This window comes from Sodiomyces alkalinus, assembly GCF_003711515.1.
Source record: "Sodiomyces alkalinus F11 unplaced genomic scaffold SODALscaffold_3, whole genome shotgun sequence".
In the NCBI taxonomy this organism is placed as follows: Eukaryota; Fungi; Ascomycota; class Sordariomycetes; order Glomerellales; family Plectosphaerellaceae; genus Sodiomyces; species Sodiomyces alkalinus.
In genome coordinates this window covers 1,213,087-1,237,536 of record NW_021167081.1, presented here as the reverse complement: position 1 = coordinate 1,237,536, position 24,450 = coordinate 1,213,087, and the positions used below count along the sequence as shown (strand labels likewise).

The 24,450-nt window shown below is 53.3% G+C and overlaps 10 protein-coding genes across 10 annotated transcripts in view; 4 read left to right on the top strand and 6 right to left on the bottom strand.

Annotated features, from left to right (window-relative positions):
• Window positions 1–886: 886 nt before the first annotated feature.
• On the bottom strand, window positions 887–2,258 carry SODALDRAFT_377775 (hypothetical protein; the record flags this gene model as incomplete). Its single annotated transcript, XM_028614931.1, has 3 exons — window positions 887–1,229; window positions 1,302–1,432; window positions 2,193–2,258. The coding sequence occupies 3 exons, from the start codon at window positions 2,256–2,258 to the stop codon at window positions 887–889; spliced, it is 540 nt and encodes a 179-aa protein (XP_028467668.1).
• A 326-nt stretch (window positions 2,259–2,584) lies between these two features.
• SODALDRAFT_358275 (hypothetical protein) lies at window positions 2,585–5,643 on the top strand (the record flags this gene model as incomplete). The annotated part of the gene is made up of 7 exons (XM_028614087.1): window positions 2,585–2,619; window positions 2,783–3,022; window positions 3,105–3,334; window positions 3,422–3,518; window positions 3,596–3,815; window positions 3,876–3,936; window positions 3,992–5,643. 7 exons carry the CDS (start codon window positions 2,585–2,587, stop codon window positions 5,641–5,643), a joined length of 2,535 nt encoding a protein of 844 aa, XP_028467667.1.
• On the bottom strand, window positions 5,606–6,830 carry SODALDRAFT_331990 (citrate lyase). Its single transcript, XM_028611596.1, has one exon. It carries the CDS (start codon window positions 6,555–6,557, stop codon window positions 5,661–5,663), a length of 897 nt encoding a protein of 298 aa, XP_028467666.1. The 5' UTR covers window positions 6,558–6,830; the 3' UTR covers window positions 5,606–5,660.
• A 260-nt stretch (window positions 6,831–7,090) lies between these two features.
• Window positions 7,091–8,776, top strand: SODALDRAFT_293440 (DUF846-domain-containing protein). Its single transcript, XM_028608715.1, has 4 exons — window positions 7,091–7,414; window positions 7,554–7,599; window positions 7,725–8,008; window positions 8,163–8,776. Exons 1-4 carry the CDS (start codon window positions 7,315–7,317, stop codon window positions 8,318–8,320), a joined length of 588 nt encoding a protein of 195 aa, XP_028467665.1. The 5' UTR covers window positions 7,091–7,314; the 3' UTR covers window positions 8,321–8,776.
• Window positions 8,777–9,286: 510 nt separating this feature from the next.
• On the bottom strand, window positions 9,287–10,532 carry SODALDRAFT_323172 (hypothetical protein; the record flags this gene model as incomplete). Its single annotated transcript, XM_028609785.1, has 2 exons — window positions 9,287–10,122; window positions 10,256–10,532. 2 exons carry the CDS (start codon window positions 10,530–10,532, stop codon window positions 9,287–9,289), a joined length of 1,113 nt encoding a protein of 370 aa, XP_028467664.1.
• A 1,747-nt stretch (window positions 10,533–12,279) lies between these two features.
• On the top strand, window positions 12,280–13,220 carry SODALDRAFT_358271 (hypothetical protein; the record flags this gene model as incomplete). Its single annotated transcript, XM_028614086.1, has 5 exons — window positions 12,280–12,350; window positions 12,425–12,552; window positions 12,713–12,798; window positions 12,927–13,001; window positions 13,062–13,220. 5 exons carry the CDS (start codon window positions 12,280–12,282, stop codon window positions 13,218–13,220), a joined length of 519 nt encoding a protein of 172 aa, XP_028467663.1.
• A 511-nt stretch (window positions 13,221–13,731) lies between these two features.
• SODALDRAFT_273827 (DUF726-domain-containing protein) lies at window positions 13,732–16,774 on the bottom strand (the record flags this gene model as incomplete). Its single annotated transcript, XM_028607920.1, has 2 exons — window positions 13,732–15,036; window positions 15,098–16,774. 2 exons carry the CDS (start codon window positions 16,772–16,774, stop codon window positions 13,732–13,734), a joined length of 2,982 nt encoding a protein of 993 aa, XP_028467662.1.
• A 1,569-nt stretch (window positions 16,775–18,343) lies between these two features.
• SODALDRAFT_309444 (hypothetical protein) lies at window positions 18,344–19,645 on the bottom strand. The gene is made up of 2 exons (XM_028609107.1): window positions 19,414–19,645; window positions 18,344–19,347 (listed from the first exon to the last, which is right to left on the bottom strand). Exons 1-2 carry the CDS (start codon window positions 19,589–19,591, stop codon window positions 18,632–18,634), a joined length of 894 nt encoding a protein of 297 aa, XP_028467661.1. The 5' UTR covers window positions 19,592–19,645; the 3' UTR covers window positions 18,344–18,631.
• A 212-nt stretch (window positions 19,646–19,857) lies between these two features.
• On the bottom strand, window positions 19,858–21,575 carry SODALDRAFT_331983 (hypothetical protein). Its single transcript, XM_028611595.1, has 3 exons — window positions 21,006–21,575; window positions 20,217–20,899; window positions 19,858–20,168 (listed from the first exon to the last, which is right to left on the bottom strand). The coding sequence occupies exons 1-3, from the start codon at window positions 21,425–21,427 to the stop codon at window positions 20,101–20,103; spliced, it is 1,173 nt and encodes a 390-aa protein (XP_028467660.1). The 5' UTR covers window positions 21,428–21,575; the 3' UTR covers window positions 19,858–20,100.
• A 496-nt stretch (window positions 21,576–22,071) lies between these two features.
• The window catches only part of SODALDRAFT_377769 (hypothetical protein), a 2,972-nt gene continuing 593 nt past the window's right edge, over window positions 22,072–24,450 (top strand). Inside the window, exons 1-10 of the mRNA XM_028614930.1 lie at window positions 22,072–22,170; window positions 22,261–22,500; window positions 22,577–22,960; window positions 23,043–23,099; window positions 23,156–23,235; window positions 23,485–23,555; window positions 23,650–23,754; window positions 23,821–23,929; window positions 23,977–24,108; window positions 24,254–24,444. Of these exons, the coding sequence (XP_028467659.1) occupies window positions 22,156–22,170; window positions 22,261–22,500; window positions 22,577–22,960; window positions 23,043–23,099; window positions 23,156–23,235; window positions 23,485–23,555; window positions 23,650–23,754; window positions 23,821–23,929; window positions 23,977–24,108; window positions 24,254–24,444 (1,384 nt within the window). The 5' untranslated portion in view covers window positions 22,072–22,155. The remainder of the gene's footprint in view (window positions 22,171–22,260; window positions 22,501–22,576; window positions 22,961–23,042; window positions 23,100–23,155; window positions 23,236–23,484; window positions 23,556–23,649; window positions 23,755–23,820; window positions 23,930–23,976; window positions 24,109–24,253; window positions 24,445–24,450) is intronic.

Sequence of the window (24,450 nt, the reverse complement as noted above, 5' to 3'; positions counted from 1 at the left end):
GTCTCGCATCTCGAACTCAGCTAGGCCCTGTTGGTTAGGTCCTTAGCCTTTCTTTAACTTATGAGCATAGACAGGGTCTATCCTCCACCCTCCGTCCATTTTTCTGCACCTCATCGTCCTCCTATTATTTTCCTATTCTTCCCTTTCAATATATGGCATATGATTTTAATCTATATCCTTCTTTCCCCTACCTACTAACCGTTAGTTCCTTTCTGGTGTCAATCTGCCAGGGCGGGCGGCACGTAACTATCGGGGGAGGCCTGTCCTAGCATGGACATAACATCGATATCTGGATACGTTCATGTTTCGGGCACGTATTATTATAGACCCCGCGTATTTTCGAATGGACAGTGTCGCCTGGCCGATGTTTCGCCCGCCAAATGTAGCGGCAGAGCTTTGCAGCCTTCAAAACGTCTATCAAACACTAGAAATCCAGAAATCCAGAAATCCAGAAGCCTAGCAGCGCAAACGAGGCACTAATAAACGAGCATCAGCACCAGCACGAGCACGAGCACGAGCGCGGGCACGAGCAACCGAACCGCATCGTACCCTGGCAAAGTCGAAGAGGGACGGAGCAGGATCATGGCGTTCAGGAATTAACCATGAGGAGGCGAGGCGAAAGACCTCTTGTGCTAAATAAAGCTGGCTGCAGGTCAGACTCGGCAGGCACAGGATGGGAGATTGATGGCCTGTGTGTACGTATGTATCCGTAGTACAGACGTACGAATACTACTCGTACTTTTCGTACATCTCTCGTCTGTCTTCCCTGGCTGCTTTGGTGCTCACTCTCGTACCGTACCTAAGGTACGGAGAATTCGTACAAAGTACATGCTAGTCTCGGGGGGGGCCTGGGCTCCCGGTTTCTGCACGTTTGGGGGGGGGTCCCTCATCTGGCAGACCGCAGCCCACAGACGCTGCAGGTTTTAGAACCACCGCCGAAGCTTCTCCACCGAACATCGTTCTCACTCCCAGACAACTGAACTTCGTAACTGGTCCACTCTGGCTCGCTTCCGTAATTTCTTGTTAAGGAGGGGAGGGGGGGCACGGGGAGATTAGCGGCACCCTTCTCCTCTCCTCCACAACTCTCGTTGTGAACGGGAATGCCTGGTGATGTTGTGATGAGGAGGAGTGACGGCGTCGTGACCCCACACTTTTGCACAGCCTCCTTCGTCTTGCCCTGTTTGAAGCAGATGGGCAGGTCGCGCTCAAATTTCGACAGCGCTGTCCTCCTGAAAGAGTGGGGTCGACTACGAGCCAAACCCCTTCGCCCGTCTTATCCATATTTATTCTCGTAAAAGGACGATCGATTTGGGATTGGTTCAAAAGTCGAAAGCGTCTCCGTCGAGTCTCCCGACCGCGCTCTTGTTTCTTTGATGCGACTCCCAAGGGCCATCCAACAACGCAACAACGCAGTTTCGATACGATGATGTTGCTGGGACCCAGTGAGGCAGTGCAACATCAAACTGATCCATCAAATAAGAACGAGATCCCCCGACCCACAGCAGATCGGCATAATTCCCGTTGGCCCTAGCGCTTAGGGCCTCCCTTTAATAAGGTAAAAGCAATCGCCGCGGTGCTCCTGCATAGTGCAGTCCAAGGTGTTTACATATCCATACCAGGGGCAAAAGACATCGAGTCGAGAACCCCTGTGCTCACTCTTCCTTCCAGGCCCTCTATTATGTCATCTGCCGTATTATGTCATCTGTCATTAGGTGCGCCGTTTGTACATTGTAACGGGATCTGTACGTAACTTTCTTGTCAGGGATTGAAAGAGTACGAAATTATCGTGTACAAGCCAAAGACTCCTTGCGGTTTGCTAGGTAGTCAACAAAATCCGCACTTCAGAAGTCGTTAGGTATTTGTATTAGCAGTCTCTCATGGAGTTCAATTGGCTCCCATGGTTGAAAGTGTTCTTTTGCTTTGGACAATTAAACAAAAGGTGGGGGTTAAAGGGGGGCTGCATGGTTAGCCAGAAGGTGAAACGCGGTGCACATCATCGGCCTAAAGCCCGACTTCGGTTGGAAAAGAAGTCGTTAGGCTCGGATTATTATCACGTGACTATACTCGTGCCTTCGACACGAACGTACCCGCCCGAGGCATATGACGTTTATCTTAGCAGGTCGCCGGTTATGTATAACGTGTCCCTGCAGTCATATCACAGATAACCTCCTTAATGTATCTCGTCGTGGGACTATGGTCTCCACGCAACAGTGCTCGTCAAGTACGTGTTCCTTGAGCAGCATCACGGCGTATGCCATGGCATGTTAGCTTTATTGAAAAGAGAGAGAGAGAGAGAGCGTCGTTGTTACGAAGATCCGAAGAATGGCGGGCGTGAGAGCTACTGCTATCACGTGCGCGAGGGCTGATGATGTCAGAATCGGATCACAGACACGCCAAAGGCATGTTTCAGCACTTGCTAAGGTACATGATCTGATCTTCTTCACCAGACCCGGGCAATCACGACGAACTTAAAATATCAAGCGTACCTTATTAAGTCTAGGCCCTGGGAAGTAGCAGGCAGCTCTATTAGGAGAATACGAACTCTACTCGGCGTGTCGGATAGCCCGAGAACATTAACCACAACATGGAACCTTGCTCAGCAGCTATGCGGGGACCAAGGTGCGTCGGGGGCAGCCGGCGAGAGAGTTCGGAGCCCGCATTTGCCTAACGACTTCTTACCACTCTTCCTCTGCGCCGGGGAGGGCTACTATTAGCGACGGATATTCAGTCGACACTGCCGCGTGGGGACGCAGAAGCCCCGTTGTACCTGCCATATGCCCAGGAAGATGCCGTATCCTTGCGTTTCTCCTCCTTTGGCACGGGAATTCCCAGCCAGCTCTAAGTTTGCTGGATATCACCATCCCTCTTCAGTAGAAAGCATGGTGTCTGACGCCTCAGAGTCGACAGTCACGTTCTCTTCTGACGACCATGCGTCTCTATGGCTGTTCAAGAGGACAGCGGCTCTGACGCCCATTCTAAGAAATTTGAACGTTGGCCGCATCACAAGTAAATTCTTCTATCTGTCAACATACCCGTACCTTTGTGGGTCTTCCGGACACCCATTCGCCTCAGCCAAAGAATAAGTCCTAACGGCGACGACACAGGGAATGGACCTCCGACACTCGGCTCGCAACGATCATCGGCACAAGCGCCACGGCCGTGAGCACCCCAAAGACCCTCATTCTCGGAAACCAAATCGGGGTCATTCTAACAGCAACTTTGATCCAGGTTGTGGTGGCAGCGGGGAATACGGAACTGGTCGGAGTCAGGACTTCGTTTGGAAGTGGTTGGGGGAGACAAATCGTCAACGTGAAAGGTCAAGTCCAACCCCCCGGTTTGATCGCCACGACGACCGTATCTCCCGAGGCCCTTTGCCTCAGGCAGACGAACCTCTGATTCAGGTCCCGCTTGGTAGAAATAGTCGGCCTGGGAAACGACCTCTTTCTCCCCGTGCTGACGGCGTCGGAGATCATCAAATTGATTGTCGGCACGGATCCCTCGATGCAAAAAGGAGGATCGTGAGAGGTGACCGAGACTCACCCTTGCAAGCCCGGCCGGTATCCCCACTCGACCTTGCGGACTCTGATGGATGGAGCGATTCCCCTTCTCAAACTTTCGAGAAACGCCCGAGACATAAAACGCGAGAGGATAAATATGACAGGGAAAGGAAACCTCGCGGCACCAGGAAACACTCCGAGTCATCCAAACCCGGAAAACCGAAACGTCGCAAAGAGGTCGCCAAGAAACAACTCGCGTCACGTCGCGAGGTCATGAACAATTTCACGTCCCAGACAGTTCGGAGTGACCGAGTCACAGTAAGTCAGCCAGCATGGAGAACAAGAACAATCTCAGCGTCCCAGCTGACAACAGGCCAGCTACACCCAGGGGCTACGCCGGGTATCTTCCAGAATGGGCATTTTTCTTCGAATAACCACAGTGAGTGTATCTGGCGGATCGCAGGAGCTATAGGCATCTGGCTGACAGACACCAGCCGAAGATCTCGCCCATGTGGGAATGGACTGGACACCCCAGGTCAACCATCACCAGAACGTGACCAGACGATCGTCAAAGTCCCGCGACAGAGAAAAGAGGAGAAGAGAGAGGGAACTGGAGGACATGAATGCGTACTTTAGACCCAGGAGCGTATCAAGATTGGAGCGAGGGAGGACTAGACACACCAATCCCGGGTCGGATGCTAGCGATGACGCGACACAACAATCGCCCAAAATATGCCGCAGGTCAGTATCTACTTACAGTCAAGCCACGAGTTACCACTGCCGGTCCTTGAGCCAGCCGTCTCGAGATAGACGCCAAGGAAAACATGGCAGTGGGGTTAGTCCACCCAGACGGAGTGGCGACCTTTATGATGTCGGACAAGATCTTCAGAACACGGGAGTGTCAAAGGATGGATTCAGCCTCCAACATCAACGAGGGCGGTCCCGTCGCCCCTCCAGCCATTTGATTCCTTCGCCGGTGCTTAATAGTGCAGGAGACACAAATCAGAAACTAGTGACATCGCGACCTCCTCCCATCATTCGGTATGTGGACAAGGGCGTCACAGCAACGGTCGAGTCCATAGACTGTTGCAAAGTAACAGGAGATGGACCAGCTATTGAATACGATGCCCTTCCCTCGCTCTCGTGTTCTGGGCCTGACGCTACATCCAACTGCTTGCCGGGACCCTCAGTCCCCCCAGAAACCAATGAACGGGACGATGCTACACAAACAAGGAGCATTCAGCTTAGCAACCAGCAATCAACGACAGAAGAGGCGCTGGTGCGAGAAGCAATCGCCCGACGAGCATACATGGAGACTCCTGGGAATAAAGGGGTTCCCGCTCCCTCATCATCGCTAGACCCCGTTCGAATTCAGTTAGCACCCACCGACAACCACACAGGGGAAGCGGCTGAACGCATTGTGGACGTCGGCTACACCCCATGGTCCAACCGTGCTTCAAGTATACAAAGGTTTCGACCTCCAGAGGGCCAGCATATCCAGTACTCCTGCGCAGCCAACCGGGACGAGAACAGTCTAGCGACTAGCGCTACGGCCATGGCTGGTACAGCCAGCGTGCATGTCAGCGTAGCAGGACAGCATCCGAGCACCCCGCGGCCAACGAGTGCCAATGGGACTACTAACCTCAAACTGACGTCAGTAGAGGACCTAGCTATTCGCAACCCCATGGGAAGATGGGTTCCGGAAGATTCCAGAATGATGTGCACAGAACGACCTGAGCTTCGTCTCTCAAGGGAATTCTTAGACTCAGGGCACATGTATACAAGCGCTGGACAGGGCACCGACAATGATATTTCTCGGCTGGACAGAGAAGTCTTTCACGAACACGTTCTACGAAGGCGAAGAGGCTTTCCGGAATGGGATATAGTGCCCAACTACGGCCGACACTCCCCGCCACTTTTCATGCAGAACCGCATTCCGAGCGAAGAGACCTACGAGACGGAGACATACGATCATCCCTTACATGGCGAGGCTGACAAGAGACAAATGTTCCTGTCTCAGGCAGAGCTCGAGGTTTCGGCAGACGCGAGTCTGCGACGTCATGGTCTTCGCCCATTGGGTTCTCTGAACTCTGATGATAGAGGCTTGGGCATGGCGACGTTCTGGGGAGCAAATTCCCTCATATAAACTAGTAGGTATTGTCTTTACTCGGGCTCTTGATTCCTCCATCTTTCTCGGAGACGACCGACATCAATCTGGCACCTTTCCGCCTTATCGAGGATAGATTTAGCCCTCCCCACGACCGGGGCATCTATCATCATGCCATCAAGTGTCCAAGCACCGCGACCAGAAGAGGTAGCTTTCGCATCGGCGACTAGGATACGCACCGCCCACTCGACCTCGGCCTCGTCTGGGGCGAATAGCTTCTGAACAAGGTCGACCTGGCTAGGGTGGATGCACTGTTTCCCGTTAAACCCCATGGCCTTGCCCCCTTCGCACTCCTCGCGAAGCCTCGCTAGCCCAGCATCGCCCCTGAAAGAGGTGCAGACAAGGTCGATGGCGCTGGGCAGACCTGCCGCCCTTGCAGCCGTCACAATGGCGGACCGTGCATAGAGGAATTCCGTGAGCGACGGGGTTCGTGTCAGAGAGAGATCTTTGGCGAAATCCTCGGCAGCGAAGATCAGCCCACTGAGATACGGGGTGGCGTTACAAATCTCCCGGAGGTCCATGACCGCTTTGGCGGACTCGACGAGCGCAATTATCTTGATAGGGTTCTTAGAGTCCTCCGCGTGCCTCTCTGGGGCCACATGGCGCAGCACGTCAGTCACAAAGGTCAGGTCGGCGCTAGAATCGACCTTGGGGACCACGACAGCGTCGACATTCGGCAGTGATGCCAGGTTGGTGAGGTCATCTAGAGCAAATGGAGTCCGAACTCCGTTGATCCGGACAGCCACCTCTGCGACTGAGGCCGGACGCGTCTTCTGAGCCGAGAGGAACGATCGCAGCTGATGTCGAGCATCTGGTTTACGCGCCAAGGTCACGGAGTCTTCCAAGTCATATGTTACGTTGTCGGAGATGAAGCCCATGGACTTATTGAGCATTTTCCCCGACGAGGACGGAACTGCAGGAGTAATTAGTTTAGAACTGGTGTTGTGTATAGGGACAACAACAAGAAGATCAACCGTAGAGGAGTGCTCGTCGTAGAATAGACGTAGACTTGGCCGGAAGCGCCATGACGATGACCGGTTATGAAGAGGGCGCCGTTATGGATATATAAGTATTCGGGGGTGAGATGAGAAGTATGAAGCGAAGTGTATAAGCTTGAATTCCATCAATGGAAGTACAAGATCAATTACGATCCAGTCGAGTCGCAGGAGTCCCGGCGTATGATACCGGTACGCGATACGATTGAGAGCTCGGCGTCGAGAACGGCGTCGGATATCTTGGCACTGATGACGTAAGGTGTCGACAGGGTGTGGAACTAGGCTCCCTTCGGAATAACCCCGGCTCCATTTAGGAACAGCTTACACTTAACATAAGGTACCTACCTAGATACATCGCTCTACCTTTTCGGCCAGTACAAGCAAAGGGAGCTCGCGACGCAGCGTATCCGTATTACCACGATTGTCCCTCCCATACACGTCGACCTACTCCATACACAATTCATATTGATCGATAATCGTGACCAGCGACTGTACAGGAGCAGGGAACGGCAGAACAGGATTCGAAACCACACTCTGGCGAGAAACTCGATAGCGGCTTGAAGTGAAACTGCTGACGGGGCTTGCGTGCAACCAAGAGCGAAGCTTCCACTTTCTCGGTCTTCCTCCCACCCAACCTCCCTCGCCTCCTCCCACGATGGATCCCGAACGCAATGCGCCCCATCCAGAAGGCTCTCTGAGTTGGCGGCTCAGTTCTCACCCCATTACTCTGCTGACGTTCTTGGGGTTCCGGATATGTGAGCTCGCGCCCCTCTCCCTTGCTCCCCGGATTGGCTACGAATACCGACGAAACGATGCGATGCCATGAATGGGGATGGACTGGTGGAATGGGAACCAGGAAGAAGGGAAAGATGAAGGCTAACGGCAGGCTATCAGCAAGCGTGCTCGTGTACTTCCTCGGTCTTTGGATCATCAAAAGCATGTACGTCACTGCTCCCCCCTCTCGTTTCTCTATTCTCTCCCCGAAGCATCAAAGCATCTTGATTTTCGGTCTTGTGTGCTGGCAAACATTCCAAGATATCTAACTCGAAAGGGGCAAAAAAACAGGATCATGATCTTCATCATCACCATCCTCCTCCTCGCCGCGGACTTCTACTACCTCAAGAACATCGCCGGGCGCCGTCTCGTGGGCCTGAGGTGGTGGAACGAAGTCGACCCTTCGACGGGCGACTCGAAATGGGTCTTTGAGAGCAGCGAGCCGGGGACCAAGATCATCAATGCGACCGATAGTCGCTTCTTCTGGCTTGCGCTCTATGTGCAGCCTCTGCTCTGGCTGTTGCTGGCCATTTTTGCTCTAGTGAGGCTACAGTTTTTGTGGTTGCCTCTCGTGGGTGCGTCTCTCCCCCCCTTTCCCTCTTTTTTTTTTCTTTTTTTTCTTTTTTGTCCCCTCGACCTCTTACCAAATTGGACGAAAGATGTCTCGCGTGTGAAGTTTACGATTGGCTTGGAATTTGGAATCACTAACTGGACATGTCGTGGATACAGTCATTGCTCTCGTCTTGACCATCATGAACACCCTCGCCTTCTCCCGCTGCGACAAGTTCAGCCAGGCCTCCAACATGGCAGGCAGCGCGTTCTACTCCGGCGGCCTCGCGGGCAACATTGCGTCCAACATGGTTGGCCGCTTTTTTAACCGTGGTTGAAGCTACCCATTCAGGCGTTGGAAATGAAAACAACGGGACATGCGATGGTATATGATTATGGGTCACTGGGGTCGCAGGCCGACGATATCTCCTATTTCGAACGGCCAAAAGGTTTCGGGCTCTGAATAGCCTCGAACTCGTGGGACGCAAAGAGAAGGAGACAAGACGGGAAGAAGGACAAGGGCATAGGGGTATAGGGTTGTTGGTTACCTTCATGTTCCACTCTCGGCGCCAGACAGTTTGTCTTTTTGCGGGGCTTTATCAATACCCGCTGAAGTACCAGAGGGAGGTATGCGAACGGCTTGTCTTTTTCGTTTTCTCCAAAATTGAAATACTTCATGCCATCTTGACAGTCATATGAACTACATGTAAGGGTATAGGGAGTATTCCTGATGTTTATGCCGTCTCATAGCAGGACATAAGAGAAGATAACATACAGCAATCATGAGTGGGTGCAAAACTGATAGGCGAACAACTTCGCTCTCTTCTTATTCTTATTCTGTCTCGACGCTCTCTCTTCGCTCTTGTACGTTTCACACACCAGCCATTCGCTATGTACAACTTTTTGGCCCCAAGCCTGGACACGTGCCCAAGATGGCAAGCAGGAAAGTACAGTAGTGGTATCCAAGAAACGAGGGGGTAAAAGTAAATCCAAAGGCGTGCTTCAACCCGTCCCCCTAGACCTCTGAGAGAAGAGGTGACGACGTACGGCGCCCTGTGCGCCCTATTCGCTAGATAACCCAGCCGAACAACAATGAAACGAGAAAACAAAAAGGGGAAAAAATACCCCGGAGAAACGCCATGCCGACTGAAGATATCCAAAATGGCAAAAGTCCGACCGTCACCCCTGATTGACTGGCACGCACTCATTCACACACACACACACACACACACACACACCTACTCTCTCTCTCTCTCTCTCTCTCTCTCTCTCTCTCTCCCGCAACCCTCTCATCTCCCTGTCCGTCATGATGCTGTGCGTCGACCTTGAGCAGCTTGAATGGCGTCATCCAGGGCCCGTTCCTCTTCCTCCAACCTCCGGATCTCCTCCTCCGTCATACCCTCCTCGATGAGGTGCGACACGTTAGGCGTCACCGATCGAGCGCCCGACCGGGGTTCGGAGCCGACCGGTGACTGTTGTGTCGGCGAGTTGGAATCCGAGAAGGGCGCCACGACGTTCGACGACCGGCTGGCCGGGGCCGCATCGACGTGGTCGACGAGCGGGACGCCCTCGCGCGTGTGGTTCGACTGGTGGCTCCGGAGCTGCTGCGGCGGGAACGTGCCGTCTTCGGAGTAAGGGGAGTGCGGGGATTCGGCGACGTTGACGTGGGTCTCCTTGTTGGCGGCTTGCTGGGAGGTGGCCGCGTCGGAACCGTAGGTGCCGGGCCGGCCTAGGGTCTTGCCGCTGCGGCGACGGCGGCGGCGGCGGCGGCAGCAGAACCAAACGAGGGCGCCGATGAGGAGGAGCCCGGCGATGCCTGCGCCGACGGCGATGCCGATGATGGCGCCGGTGGAGAGACCGGAACCGTTGCTGGGAGGACCCGACAACTCACCCGGGGTGGTGGGAGCTGTGGGATCCTTTGTCGCTGTTGGATCTGCTACGATGGTGGTGGACGAAGGATTGAATGCGTCGATCATTTGTTGAAGAGCCTCCGGTAGAGTTTCGGTTTGAGTGGATTCGCCGGACCGAGGATAGCGCTGCACCCGACCGTTGTCGATTTCAAAGTTGCCAGACATGCTCCAGCCATTCTGAGACTCGACTGAGCCTGGTCTGAAGGCCCAAGTCAAGTTCAATGCTATATCTGTATCGAAGTGGTGGGAGGAATCAAGTCTGCTGATGTCCAGCTGGGGAGGCGTGGATGGGGTAACTGTGGCTATTGGTGAGTATGAGAGTATGAGCCCATCGACACGGAGAGGCTGTATATCACAACTTACGTTCTCCATTGCCTTGACGAGGCCGCAAAATGCCTAGAACGGCGCCTGGGGTTTGCCTCCCATCGCCGAGGGGTTCCCAACTAGAAGATTTATTGTGGCTGGGTTGGTATAGCCATGTCTCGCCGACGACTGTGATGACCTCTGCCAGCCTCGGATCGATTTCGTAGTTGAGCACGATGCGGCTGCTGTCGGCATTGTCGTCGGCCGGATTGGGCTCGAAGTTGATGACCATGAAGGTCCCCGACGATGGCGTCGCTCCGGGTTTGTTGGTGGACATGCTGGGTGTTGCGATAGTACCGGTGGGAAGGGTGAAGGATGGATGGGGCAGTGAGTCGGGAGTTCTGGTATCATCACACAAGTCCTCTATCAAGCAAGCCATGATCGGGCTCATCAAGCTTGAGGGTAGAGGGATATCGATGAGACTGTTGACGTCCTCGATGAGGTCGGAGAGCAAGGGGATATTCTCGATGGGAGGATCGTCGTCGCTGATTTGGGTCTTTTCTGCGGTGTGGTGAGGAGGCGGCCCCATTTGCTAGATTGCAATCGAGCACGGTTGAAAGTGACTTGTAGTGCGTGTTCGACGACAATCCGTCTCGGTCGTTTCGACGTTCTTCTGTTGTCCTGACTAGGTGTTTGTTGACGTGACACCTAACGAGGGGAGTCAACTTCTGTCTGGCTGTCAGGGTTTGTCTGGGGACAAGCGTAAGACCCCGGTAAGACGAGACGCAGAGCGGGAAGAAAGGGGAGGAGAAGAAAAAAAATTGAGAGGCGTACAACGCACTCGCTCCCGTAAGAGCAGGGCAAAGAAGGAATCGGATAGGTGGGATTTTGCTGGGCTGGGCTGCTGCGCCCTGTCAGCATTAGGCGGGACCCCTGGTCTGGTCTTTTGCAGAGTGGACTAAACGGTGATGAGACGGGGGGGCGGGGGCTTATGGGGCACGGGGCTGAATTATGGTAACGAGTCGACCCTTGGTCTCGAAAGAGTTTCCAAGCGTTCCCGAGAGAGGAAGGAGTGGATGGGGTAATTAATGAGCTGGTACAAGGGTACAGTCACGAAGTACGTGATAGTATTGGTTCGTTCGGGGGCCGGATTAATTAGTGTACTTACAAGGTACTTTCGCACAGAGACCAATTGTCGAGCTCTTTGAAAAATCGAAAGAAAGTCCTGAAGCACTGGGCCAATAAAAGGGACCTAGACGAGATCCAGTTCCTATATTTGGAACCGTAGGGCAGGCACAAACTCTCCACCTTTCTCCACCAGCAGAGCAAGCACGTCGTCCCTCGTTCTTTTGTACGAAGGTAGTGCCAGATGTTGTCTGTTTGGAGATTTGCGCGTGTTTGTTTTCAGGTCGAGAAAGCGGCGGCAAGAGACTGCGCTAATTGGAAGAGGCCCAAACCAACAGTGTTTGTTGGGCTTGTGCTGCTTTTGGAAGCCGTCGTTCAGTCGAATGATTATTTCTCGAAAAGGGTCGTTTGAAAAGGAGCGCCGAGTTGTGTGCGTTGGTTCTCTTGACGTACGCTAATGTCTGGATTTCGCGTTTCGGGGAGCGTAGAGGAGATCGGTTGTCGAAACAGTTGGAGCTTGAGGTGTCGAGAAGTCGTGAATGATGAGATTCCTGGGAAGTGACAAAAATGCGAGAGAAATCGAGAAAATCTTCGAGTCAAATGTAAGGTTCAGGCGAAGTATGCTTCCCATTTTTATTTGTATTGCCAAGTCGATGTCTACCTGTTCTCACGGTCATGCCTTTGGATTCCGGAGGTCCGCAACGGAGACTATGGACCTGACCGACGGGGACCACGTTGGATCAGACATCGCATTTGCTGGATTCAGATGTGGCTGCTGTGCCGGCCCACGCCACTACACGTGTAAAGTCCCCCTAACGTTATGTACGTCTCCCTGTATCCGTAACTACAACGTACTGTTCCTTTGGCCCTAAGGTACTTCACATTCACATCTCGTGCAGCAAAAGGTACCTTGGTGTAGAGAGCAGTTGGGTTCACGGACTATCCCCCGTCCTTTTGAGATGCGGCCAACTTCGATTGTCATGTTGCACCTTGACCGGATGAGTGTTCAATGGGGGGCTAACCACCAAAGGTGACCTTAACCGCCGACCGCCCTTGCAATCCCGAGGTTATCCAACATTCCACGTTTCATCACCAACCTAACAGACAGACCACCGTCGCATTGTCCGTAAGACAAACCAGCCAGGACCATGGTTCTACATCGACATGCTGCCTGCTTTCCCTCGACAATCGGCTTGAGTCCCGAATAGAAACATCCCTCCTGTTTCTCCGCCGTACTGTGCTGTTCTGAGACCCGTAATACAACAGCAGCAGGGAAAAGAGCGAGCTAATTATACCCAACACGCTCTCGGCCGCTGCCGGTAGTCGGAAAGTAATGCGTCGCGTAAACCGCTTTGTTTCATCCTGCTGGACATGGACTTGATTCTTTTCCAGACCTCATCGAACTTCATCTGATCCTATTTGCTCGAGAAGTTGACTCGGTTCAGTGGTTCATACTCCAGAGAGATGGTTACCAGGGAGTGAGTGAATTGTCCAGGGCTTTTCGTTCTGATTATTCTAAGCAGGCGCCACGAAGGCCAGACAGATAGATGGACGATAAATTCGCGATATTCCTCGGTGCCAATCACTCCACTCCCTCGAAAACGAGTTGACAGCTTCTGGAAACATGGATTTCTGGGGTTCTGGCCGGCCTTCCCGAGACGAGTCCTTGGCTATCCATGCTGTGTGTCGATGAATCGGCGCAGAGCCGACGGCGAGCGGCGGGCCAAGCTTGTCTTGGCAGAACCGCCTGTCGGGGCACATCGCCGAAACCTTCCCGAATGACGCTTATGATGTTCGCGAATCCAGTGACGAAGAATTAAAACGCCCGGAACCGTTCCATGTCATGAGCTTCTGCCGCGACCACCCTAATTTGGATCAGAAGAAACGGAATCTCGACTGAGCATGTTCTATGGTGCTTTTCTTCGAACAAGTGCAAACCCATGGGTTGTCTCTATTATCTTCTTCTAAGCCACCTGGTAAGTACACAGAGTGTGAGTTCTATTCTTTCCTGGGGCCCCATGTTGGCTTCTCGCATGCGAAGAGAGCCAAAGGTTGCCAGACGACAAATCGTTCGAAAATCTGACTAGAAACGCCACAAAATTTCGAAGTCAATGGGGGTAAACAGGACGAGCCAAACTTGTTCACTGGCTCGTCAAGTTCAGTCGCCGGCTTCCTTTGTAACCCGTGAATTCAATCGATCATCATCCGCTGCTGGCGTATTACATCAATAGCGAAGATAGGTATGCGGATTAATCACTCCTTAATTGACTCCCCCGAGCTGCCGAATCGCAGGTGAGTGGACTCGCCTGCTGGTTATTAATTAGGTTGGAATTTGGACTTCTCGGTCGTGCCATCAGAATCGGGTTTCTCCCAGGCCTGGCGGATCCGACCACCTCTGGTTGAAACCACTCCTACGCAAATGTCATCGATATCTCCTTCTCCTTTCCAAAGTCCTCGTCATCTGGATCGCCCCAAGGATCCTTGAGCGTCATGTTCGGCATTGTTTGGGATGATTTCATCTCCGGCCTTGATGCCGGCTTCAAGTCATCCTTTGGTGGAGGAGGAGGTGGCGGTGGAGGACCCTGAAAGGAGGTATCAAACGTCATGGAGATCTCGTCGTCTCTGTAAGGCTCCGACGTTTCGACGTAATAGGGAGAAGAGGCCCGGATCTTCGAAGAAGCTGTCAAGAGTTCCCGCGAGACTCTCGAGTCGTAAGATGGCCGCTGCGACAGCTCCTCCGGACTCTGGGAAACCCTAAGGTTATCCCGTGAAATACTCGGGGATGCCGACGATGAACGTATGTCGAGTTTCATGGGTGGTAGTGTCGACTGCAACTCCTTAACTTGCATCTCCTCTTTCGCCAGCTCGGCCCGGATCGCATCCACGTCGAAGAGAACCCCGTGGTTATTGCCGTGCTGGTCCTCGGTCTTCTCCCCCTGTTTCTCCGACGTGTCATATATCTCCCAATCGGCCTTCTCGAGTCTCTTTTTGCGACTGAACAGGGAGAACCGACCACCCTTTTTGGACTTCTGTCCTTCCCTCTCGAGCTCCTTGCGAGCCTCCTCGATCTCGTTGATCAGCTCTCGCTGGCGTTGCTCGTGATTTTCCGGATCAGGATCTTCAATCTCACTGAACTCGTCGCTCTCTACCGGCCAGCCGCATTCCCGCAGGAGACGAGGCATCATCCGACGATATTCCATGTGGCCCTTGACCAGGTCTGTCACATTCGTGTTCTCGATCCACGGGAGCCCCTCAATGGGAGCAAGCCCGGCCACCCGCCGAATGCCACCATTTGTGAGCCGGAAGAGATAGCCGAGAATCCAGTCATTCGTATGGTACGCATTCACAAACCGACCTGGGACGACAGTTCTGGCACGTATGAACTCGTCCTTCTTCGCCACCACCGGTGAACCGAACATGTACACGTTCTGGACCAGGCCGTACGCGCCCCGGCGGGCCAGCTCCTGGAGGCAGGAGAATATAACGCGCGCCCCAATCGAGTACCCGACGAGCGTGACCGGACGAGTGCCGAGGTTCCTGTCGATCAGGGAGTCGGCCAGGATAAGTCCCGCCGCCGTGGCCCTGTCGAGAGACACAGCCCACGGGTTGTCGATGAGGTAGGATAGCTTTGTCAGGATGACGGGCAGCTGCAGAGCCGCCATCAAGCCCATCAGAATAGTACTGCCCAAGACTTGTTGCAAACCTTGGGTGAGAGCCTGCAATGCGTCAGTATTCGTGCTTCAATGTAATGGGCGAAGGAACAAGAGCAAGGCATACTTCTGTGGCCAGAATGTTGATGGTGTCACCAGTGCTTCGCAACATCTCGGGTTCCCAGAGAACAGAGTACAAGTCGCCCAATATCGGGTCCACCGTGCTGAACGGTAGTCGAACATCATCCACCTTGCCTGTCATCCAGCCTGACACGGTGACGATGAGATGGACCCGCTTGTTATTGTGAAGCGGCCGGTACTCGAACGTCTTCACGGGCCCCGTCCTCCGGTTCGCGGCGCGGCCGCCTATGACGCTACCAGAGCTAGCCGCCGCTGATGTGATGATGGCAGCTCCTCCTATGCCGCCCAGAAAACCCGAAGTGCCAGTGACGCCGATGGTGGTGAATCCCGCAGCCAGGCCGGCTCCGATGACTGGGGCTAGTAAACCGGCCGACAGCCCGATGACGAGGCCGCCACCTACAGTGGCCAAGCCCATCATGACATATCGCTTTTTCAAAGCTTGCTTTCTCCGGTGCTCCATGTGGTCCTCCTCGTTCCAGTTCTCCTTCTCCGCTTGTTGCTGCATCTCGAGAGCATCTGTAACCCGTTTTTCGAACTTGCGAATTTCCAGCCAATCGATCTCCAGCCTCTTCCCAACACGCTCCAGGAGAAGCCGGGAGCGAGCATCATATGTTGAGTCTGAAATGAGGATAAGGAAGAGATCGCAGAGAATCGTCCAGCGAATGTCAATCTCGAGATTTTGGGTTGAAGGGAGCTGCGAGGGCATTTTGACCTCTGGCATCTCCTCAACGGGATGAGCTTCGTACGGCGTAGGTGGTTCGGCGGGTTTTTCCTCCTCGGGCCGAGTAGGCGGTAGAGCTGGGTCGTCTGCGGCAGATGAACGGGGGCTAGGCGAGTTTTTGCCTACAGCAGAGGAGGCGGAAGAGGACATGTCGTTGTCCTCGGCCATGGGATTTTTTACTCGGGCGTTGGCCATAAGGAGAGGCGTTAGGTCGGAGGGCAGCACCCCGTGCTCGCTCAGTTGCTCAACCATGATCTGTTCGGCGGCGCTGATGTCCATATGAGCGTATAGTCTGATCATCATTTTCTGACCCCACATCTTCGTGCCTTCGGCTCCTGTCGCCACTTCTCTCTTTGTGCTCCTCGTTCGTTCGATGGTCTCGGCTTCCCTGACTAGCTGGAAGATCTCTAGCCGGGTCAACCCAACGTAGGCCACCCTCTGCCCTTCCGTCAACAAATCCTTGGTAGCTTGCATCTGCGAGACAGCATCCCGCTGTTGATCATCATCGTGAAGGACGCTTGTGGTATTGCCCTCCTTGAAGAGATACTTCGTGTTTTCGTCCATGCTGGTGGCCGACTCGGCATCATCATCCATGATGACGCGAGTGTAGCCCTTTCCTGCGCCTCCAAGATTCCCGTAGCCGTACTTTTCTTCATCCTCTTCCTCAACGGTGTGTTCTCTGGCTATCAACTTGTTGTTGTCGTCATAGATATCGTACGGAGCAAATGCTGGCATCTCCTGCCAGCTATCGTTATCGTCTTCCGCCTCTTCTTTCTTAGAGTTGGCTGGTGTAATCATTATCTGCTGGTGAGAGAACTCTCCCACGCCGACACTAACGGCGCTCTTGTCCCTAGCATGCCCCTTTTTAACACTCGAGATGCTTTCACCCCTAGAGTGTTTCGTTTCCGGACTCGGCGTGCTCGGATTCGTGGCAGGTTGCATCGGACTCGGCGTGTTCGGGTTCGTGGCAGGTTGCATCGGACTCGGCGTGTTCGGGTTCGTGGCAGGTTGCACTATGGGTAACGGTTGGTCGGCAGATGTGTGATCGACTTTGGTCTCTTCCTCTGCTGTCTCTTTTGCGATGCCATCTCGTCCACCAGCTGATTGAGAACTGACTTTCGCTTCTCCCTGATGTGGCAAGCTCGCGTCTTTCAGACCACCATCCTGAGCATCTTGTGTTGCGCGTTCGACGGTCCCCGGTTCATCCGCATCGGTTTGGGGGTCTGGTCGGGCCTCCCGAGATCCATCCTCCTGGCTTTCAGAACCCCCGGCCTTCCCCGTATCTGCCTGGGCCGTATCATCTTGTGGCTTCTCGGACTTGGGCTCTGGATCGAGCCGCCGAGATTGTTCAGGATCCTGCTGCTCCGGCTGAGCGGTAGCAAGAGACGTTTCTCCCTGGCTTGACGGTTCCACTGGCGGAACCCACTTCCTGATAGGCAAGCCGAACTCGTCAAACTCGAGGTTGTCGGGCATTTCGGCTCTACGAATGGGGTCGTCCCTGATTGCGTCGATGGCTTGTAAAATTGTCGGTTGCCTGGCTGTTGCTGAACGGTTGCCCTCAGGGACGTAGTACTGAAGAAGCTGGGGTAAATTCGTCAAAGCAAGGGCTAGCAGAGACAAGGCCGCATTTGCAACGGCATGGGCCTGCCGGCAGGTGTGAGAATAGGGATGTCTTCCGGACTAAGTAAAGACCAACTGAAGATTAAACGAAGGAGACAAAAAAGTCGGTCAGGTCATGGAATTGTATTGTCTGCGATCCCTTGACCGAGACGACTCTGTTTGTCGATACAACGAGGGTTGTTGATTGTCCTTGGTTGGAAAGAACACCGAGAAGATGGGCTCTTTCTCCGAACTCGACCCAGTTTCTCACGTTCTTGAATTATATCGGAGGAATGTACGAAAAAGAAACCGGGCTCGTAGGGCCCAACACGGTACGTTTCGTGATACGACAAAGACAGGCAGGTATTTCGAACAGTCCAAAATAAAGGAGAATCCCAGAATTGGAGTTTGGCAGCACCCCTACAGATCAAGGGGGGGTTGCCCCACTGTGAAACCCGGCCTGGGGCACGATAACTGCGTGATCCAGTGACAATGTGACCTAGAATTCCTCATGTGGGGCCAGTCATAAGCCACACTCACGGGCCAGGCCTTGACGTTGAATGCTGAATGCGGCGAAGTTCGTGCAGACCGGTATTTGTGCTGCGTGCGAACTCATTGCATAGGTACTCGGTACAAAACTGCCTCGAAACTTTTGCGTCCTCATAGAGGTAAGGCCACTGGTGACCTGACTAATAACGTTGGGAAGCTACGGTGTAATACTTCGCAAGGTAGAATGGTCACAGGGAGGTACACACTTCCATCTTCAACCGCTCCCCATGATGGGACATCTTGTTCTGTGAATTGCCTGGCTACCTAAGTTACCCAGCTATTCGCCCGTCGCCTCTCATATCAATCACAAGTAGTCTCAATTACAGTCGGTGCGATATGAAATTGGTAAATTTTCCGTAGTTGGGGTGAAAGACACTACATTGGGATTGTGATGGCGTTTTCTGAATTTAGACTCCAGTCAAAAATAAGGTGTAGGATGGCGAGACCGGGAGAAATCCCAGAAGGCAGTCTCTCATCTCTCGTTCCAGCTCTGCGCATACAGATCTCTTCAAGCGCCGGCCTTGTAGTCACATGGACAAAGAAAGAACGAAGGCGCAGAGTTGCAGCCATATTATTGGTATCTCATTACAGTCGCTCATCCTTCGACAAAACTCGTCCTGAAATGCCCAGAGAAATCAGATTCGAGCTCTGTCAACTTTCACCTTCCGTCCCCACAGCTGTCCGTGCAGTTCCTGCCGGCTGCTCCCCTTCGCCAGATCCAGATTTATGCTTCCTCTTCCGCTTCTTCTTCGCCGGGGTTTCCTCGCCTGTCGGCTTCGCTGGCGATGTGCCCGTCGCTTTTCCAGCATCAACCGGTTTCTTTTTCTTCATGGCAGCCAGAGGGTTCGGGCCTTTGGGGCCATTTCCCTTCTTCTTTTTCTTCATCTCGGGCGTAGTGCTCGTCATCGATCCAGCAGGTCCCGCACCTTTGGCTCCCTCCGCGTCCTCCTCGCCGTCGTTCTCCGGCCTCTTCCTCTTTACGCCCCGTCCGGGTGCCGGCCCCTTCAACCCTGCCCTGTACTTCGCCTTCTCCTCCCGCTCTCTGATCGCGACACTCTCGCTCGCCATGGGCTCCATGATCATGACGCTCCGCTTGAAGTAAATCTGCGGCACTCCCGGAATGCCCCGCAACATTCTCCGCACGTTCTCGTCCTGGCACACGGAAACGAGCTTGTGTTTGTTGACGCTGTTGCCCTTGGGGTCCACCACCGCCCGGAAGCATTCGGCCGTGGAGAGAGGTTCTGGATAGTCTTCGGGCAGGTGACCGCAACGCCGCCGTTCCAATGTCTTCGCGAATTCTATGGTCTGGTCCATGTCGGGTTCCGATTTGCGTGCGTAGAGCTTCCGGATTTCACATTGGGAAATCACTTTCACATGTCACTAGTTAGTCGCCTCATTCCAATGCCACAGACGATGAGAAGAGATTGACATACTTGGCTTGATTTCGCCGTGCAGCGTCCGTTTCAATCCCGCGATGAGGTCGTACTTGTGCTTGTGGCAGTCGGCCACCATCTCGGCATCAATGAGACATTGGTATGGTTCCCGAAAGCCCCAGATCTGGGAGTACTGGGTCATAAGCTTCCGGTACTGTTTGCTCCTTTTCCCCCTCATCTTGGCGGAATTTCCGAGTCTTGATGAGGTTAATGGCGTCGGTAGAGAATGTCGTGCTGGTGGAATTCGACGGTGTTTTTGTTCCGTGACGGCAAAACTCCCAGAGGAACTTTTTCAGATGCGGGTAGATAAGATAGTGATTGATAAGATAAGGAGCATCCCCATGGCCTGCTCGCAGCATTTTCTGTACGTCACCTTCCTGCATTTATGTCAGTTCTACGCGTCGGAACTATGAGCTTCATTGATTGAAAAGAATTCATTTGATACTGGGCGTTTCATTCGTAAGAGCTATTCGTCTTTGAGGAATTGCCAAATAGTTCAAAATGATAATTCGAGTTTCCTTCTCGTGACATCCAAATGCCCACCTCTTCGTTCGCACGACGATGGAGGGTGTATGCTGCGTGGGCAGCTCTACTAGGGTAAGGTACGTGTATCGGACATCACCACCGCCCGATCTCTTTGTACTGTAATAACCAAATAACCTGAAGTCGTTCAGCCCAAAATTACGTCTATGAAGCTTGCCATGTCTCGTTATTCTTGACAAGTGCTGCAACAACACTGATATCGTCGAGCTTCCCTGCATCATGGTTAGCTTTGATGAAGACAAATGGATTAGCCAACTAACCTCCAATACTAGCCAAGCCCTCCTCAATTGCGTGTTCCATAAATGGGCTTTCGGCGTAAGGGTCCAGGGCAACCATTTTCGCGGCGGTGACGAGCTCTTCCGCTGCGAACTTCATGCCGCCGTTTGCGCCTCCTGTCCTGTCGCCTTCAACATTGCCGCCATCGCCTCGCTCCCATCGCTCCACGCTCTGGACGACGCTTTCCACAATCTCGTGTTCCCACATGTTATCGATTACGCCGTCGGTCATAGCCAGCACAACGTCGCCAACACGTATCTCCACCACATCCATGACCGCGTCCTTCTCTGGCGTGTCCGGACTATTCGTCCCGAGTTGGCGGGGGCAGTCGAACCAGTGCCATTGCTCTTTGGTTTTGTAAACCACCGCGCCATCCTTCGGTCGCAAGACCATGACCTGACAATCGCCGAGGTTCGTAACATACAGCAGCGGCACTGTCTTCTTCCCACCGTCTAGGGACTTGAAGTGGATCTGGGCTCCAGCGGCCGTAGTAGTACCCTGCCAGTCGACAGGTTCGGCTGTTGCCTTGACAGTGTTTTCGTAGGCCTGTTGTAGGCAAGCCACCGGGTCCGGCTTATAGGCAAGCCGTTCCTCGATGGTTTGATATTTGATGGCATCTTCTCGGAGGGCAGTAGCCCAGAAGTGCAGTATCAGCCTGGACCAGAGTCTAGTAGACGCATCAGTCAGCGTTGTCGACCGGAGATGTTGGATATGTGTTCAGTGTGCGTGGTCATGTGCAATTGCGTTTTTCAGCATGATTTGGGCGTGCATACCCAGCATGTCCCCGAGGCCGTGTCGTCCACGCTCCAACCCCATCATTCGCGCAAATGAAATAGTCGCTGGCAAAGACGGCATCATCGCCATTTGTCCTTCCTAGAATTATGTCGCCGTTCACCCGCGCACGACGGTCTCGGCTTTGGTGATGCGTGCTCAGAGGGTCCGAGAAGGAGCCAGAAGGTGGCGAGAGAAACGGGGGAGGGAACGGCCTTGGAGTGCGTTTCGCGAAGAGAGCGATGCCGGTGTCAAATCTATAGGGAAGTGGCGGCAAACCGTGATTCGAGCTGAATAACCGAATGGTTTTTGTAGTTGGTAGAAATCGAGGTTTCCACGGGACACGATTACCCAAGGGCGGTGAGAACGGCCGCTTGGTGGATGTGGATGCGATGTTCGGTAGCAATAGACCGAGGAAGCTCATCACCAAAAGGAGGCAGATCTGGAGCCTGATGCGATGCTGGATCGCAACAGTCCCGGATCGCTGGGCCCTGCTGCAATGTCGATGTCGATGCCAATTTCGATAAAGGCGTCGGGGGGTTTGAATAGCGAAGATGGAGGAGCGAGCATTGCCGCCTATGATCGGTGAGAAGGAACCAGCTTGGCCAAACCTAAGGTATGTATCCGTATAGTATTACCTACACGTGATAATAGCTGCACTCGCCAACAGCAGGTACCTTCCTCTGGAGCACCTCCAGATTAGAGGCTTGGCTTACGAAACCTCGGTATTGCCTTATTAATAACGCACTCAAAAAAGGGAATACGCCCGCCTCATTTAAGAGCCTAAGTCCATAGAACAGGTTTAAGGGTTTTAGGGGTCACCCAAGTTCGACAACGCCCAAACTTCGCTCCCTGGCGGCCTCTATCTTTCCTGCCTCAGAGGCACTTACCTGTCAGAAAATGGCTCGTTTGTTAAGGTTTTATGTCCCCATTCGGACGCCCCTTTCAGGCATTAAGGTACTGCTTAAGAACAACGGTACCTGACTGCTGGGACAACTTCCACGTGACGAGCCCTTGAGGCGTTTAACGGCAGCTCGTTCATCAGCCAGGACTTCTGATTTTACGGTTAGTATCAATAACAATCCTCAGCGGGACTGGTCCGTATCGCTTCTCTACATTGTAATCACCGGCAGTACTAAGTCTCTTATAACGATGATCGCAGCCATTGTTGGCTGATTTACCACGGCATTGGCCATTTACACACGCTTCGTTGCCGCCGCTTGTCGAGGACGCCCTCGCACTTCAACAACCCCCTAGCCTGTCACAGACGAGCAGAGGAAAGCGCGAAAGAAAGAGTTCATCGACCCCATCAATGAAGATAGCATTTGCCAACTTGCGTCTCGACACAATGACATGAAGCCATGTGAAGTCCTCCGCTCAAGTAATGGGAGCTATAGCACCAGGTACCTGCTTTATGTTACGTTTCCTGACGATGGAACTCAATGGGTCCCGATGCAACCTGCTCTTTGCGACGACTGGGCTAAGATCCAAAGCGAGGTGACTGCGATGCGGTAAAGTCCGCCAAGGGAGTGCTCTCTCCAACAATACCTAAGGTAATCTACTCGTTGTTCAGGTATACCCAAAACAAACCCACCATCCCTATCCCCACATCCACGGTTTCGGACGAGACGAAGCCCTGGCTCGGAACCCAATCTACAACTCCAGCATACCTTATCCTGGACTACGTATCTGGATACCTCCTCGATATCGAGTCGTTTATGAAGGATACCAGGACATGCCGCGACCATTTCTACTCATAACTTACCGATGCCCTGGCTCAACTCCGGAAGCTCGAATTCCCACCCCTACTGCCACATACAACCGACGGGTATACCACCCTGTTGTCGGTCCCCTCTCCTCTATACACATCAACGACATGCAAGTGGAAGGGTCGGACCGGCTCGATCCCCCGCCGGTTATTCACGCCACCTCCGTGGATCGCGGGGCGCGAATCGGCGTGCATAACGGGGCATGAGTACCGCTCAGAATTTATCCATTTCCACAATATCTTGCTAGCTAAGGGTCCTGAGTGTCACCAGCTTGCAGAGGACTGGAACCTTGAACTCATAAATGACGTGGCGCTGCCCATAGCCGACGTGCTAAGGCACCACTCTCAACTGAACGCTATCTTCCATCAGGCTGCACAACGTAGGTATATGACAAACTCTTCGAGGAGCCTAGCTCAGAAGTTGTTCCCCGGTTTTTCAACACGCCGAGACCCGGCATCTCCATGTGGAGGCACAGGAGCAATTGGAGAAATCAGAACGATACACCAAGATAGGTACCTCAAAGACAATTGGATTATTTGTCCTCGACGAGGAGGCTCCGAGGGCGAAAGAACTACACTACAGCAGCCATTGAAGTCAGCCAGGAAGGACGGACGCGACATACAACGTACTTTTCCCAAATACCTTGCTCGTAGTGATTTCGGAGAGACCAGATTTAGGACCCGGGACATGCTTTGTTCACCAACGAAACGAGCACAGAGGCCCAACTGACACCGCACCTAGAAGCTACGTATGTCCCATGGTCTCAGTTCCACCTCGAACAGAGTGCACCATCTAATAAACCAGGTATTGGGAAACGGCTGAGTATATCGGCTCCCTTTGTCGAAGCCCAGCTTCTTTTTTGGAAGTGGTTACCGAGCATGGCGTCCTTATACTCGGGGTGACGTCGCCGCGACCGCCGAGAAACGGGCGGGCAGACCAAGGGTCGTGGCACGCCTTGGCGTGTTAAGTGACGTCAAGGAACGTGACGCTAAGGGAGGCCAAGGAGACGTGAAATCTGTGGTTAGGTAGGGACCACCTTACAACGTAGTGTTTGAGCCTTCCAGTCAAACGCGCAACCATCGCCTAAATAGGAGCGTCAGTCCCGTCTCCATTGATTCGCTCAGAGCGATCAACTTCGATCGTCTCCAGCTTGTGCAGTAGCGCAACGGTACCAGGGTGGCTGTCGATGTTTATTGGAATCAAGAAGCTCATCCGTTCTTGCAGGCGACGTTTTACTATGGAGCCGGATCGATAACACTGACGCGTCCATCATCACCATCCTCGCATCTTCTATCCACATGTCGAGTGATTGCTCGCGCAGCGTGACATATGACAAGTCTGTGCGAACAGAGAACATGCGAACCAGAGAACATACCTTTAAGCCATTGCGCTAAGGAATGTGCCTGGCGTCATTGCTCTTCTTACTCCGTGATACTGGGTGATACTGAGGAATGGGTCCTAGCCAAGTGACAGCGAAACAGGAAGCACGGCCTGGTCGCGTCCTCTTTTCGCAAACAGGTCTACGGAGTAGACGTTGTCAATAAGAATGCGATCCACCTGATTCACCCACCTATTTTCGAACACTCGTATTCGTTCATTCGTTCATTCGTTCATTCGTTCATTCGTTCATTCGTTCATTCGTTCATTCGTTCATTCGTTCATTCGTTCATTCGTTCAT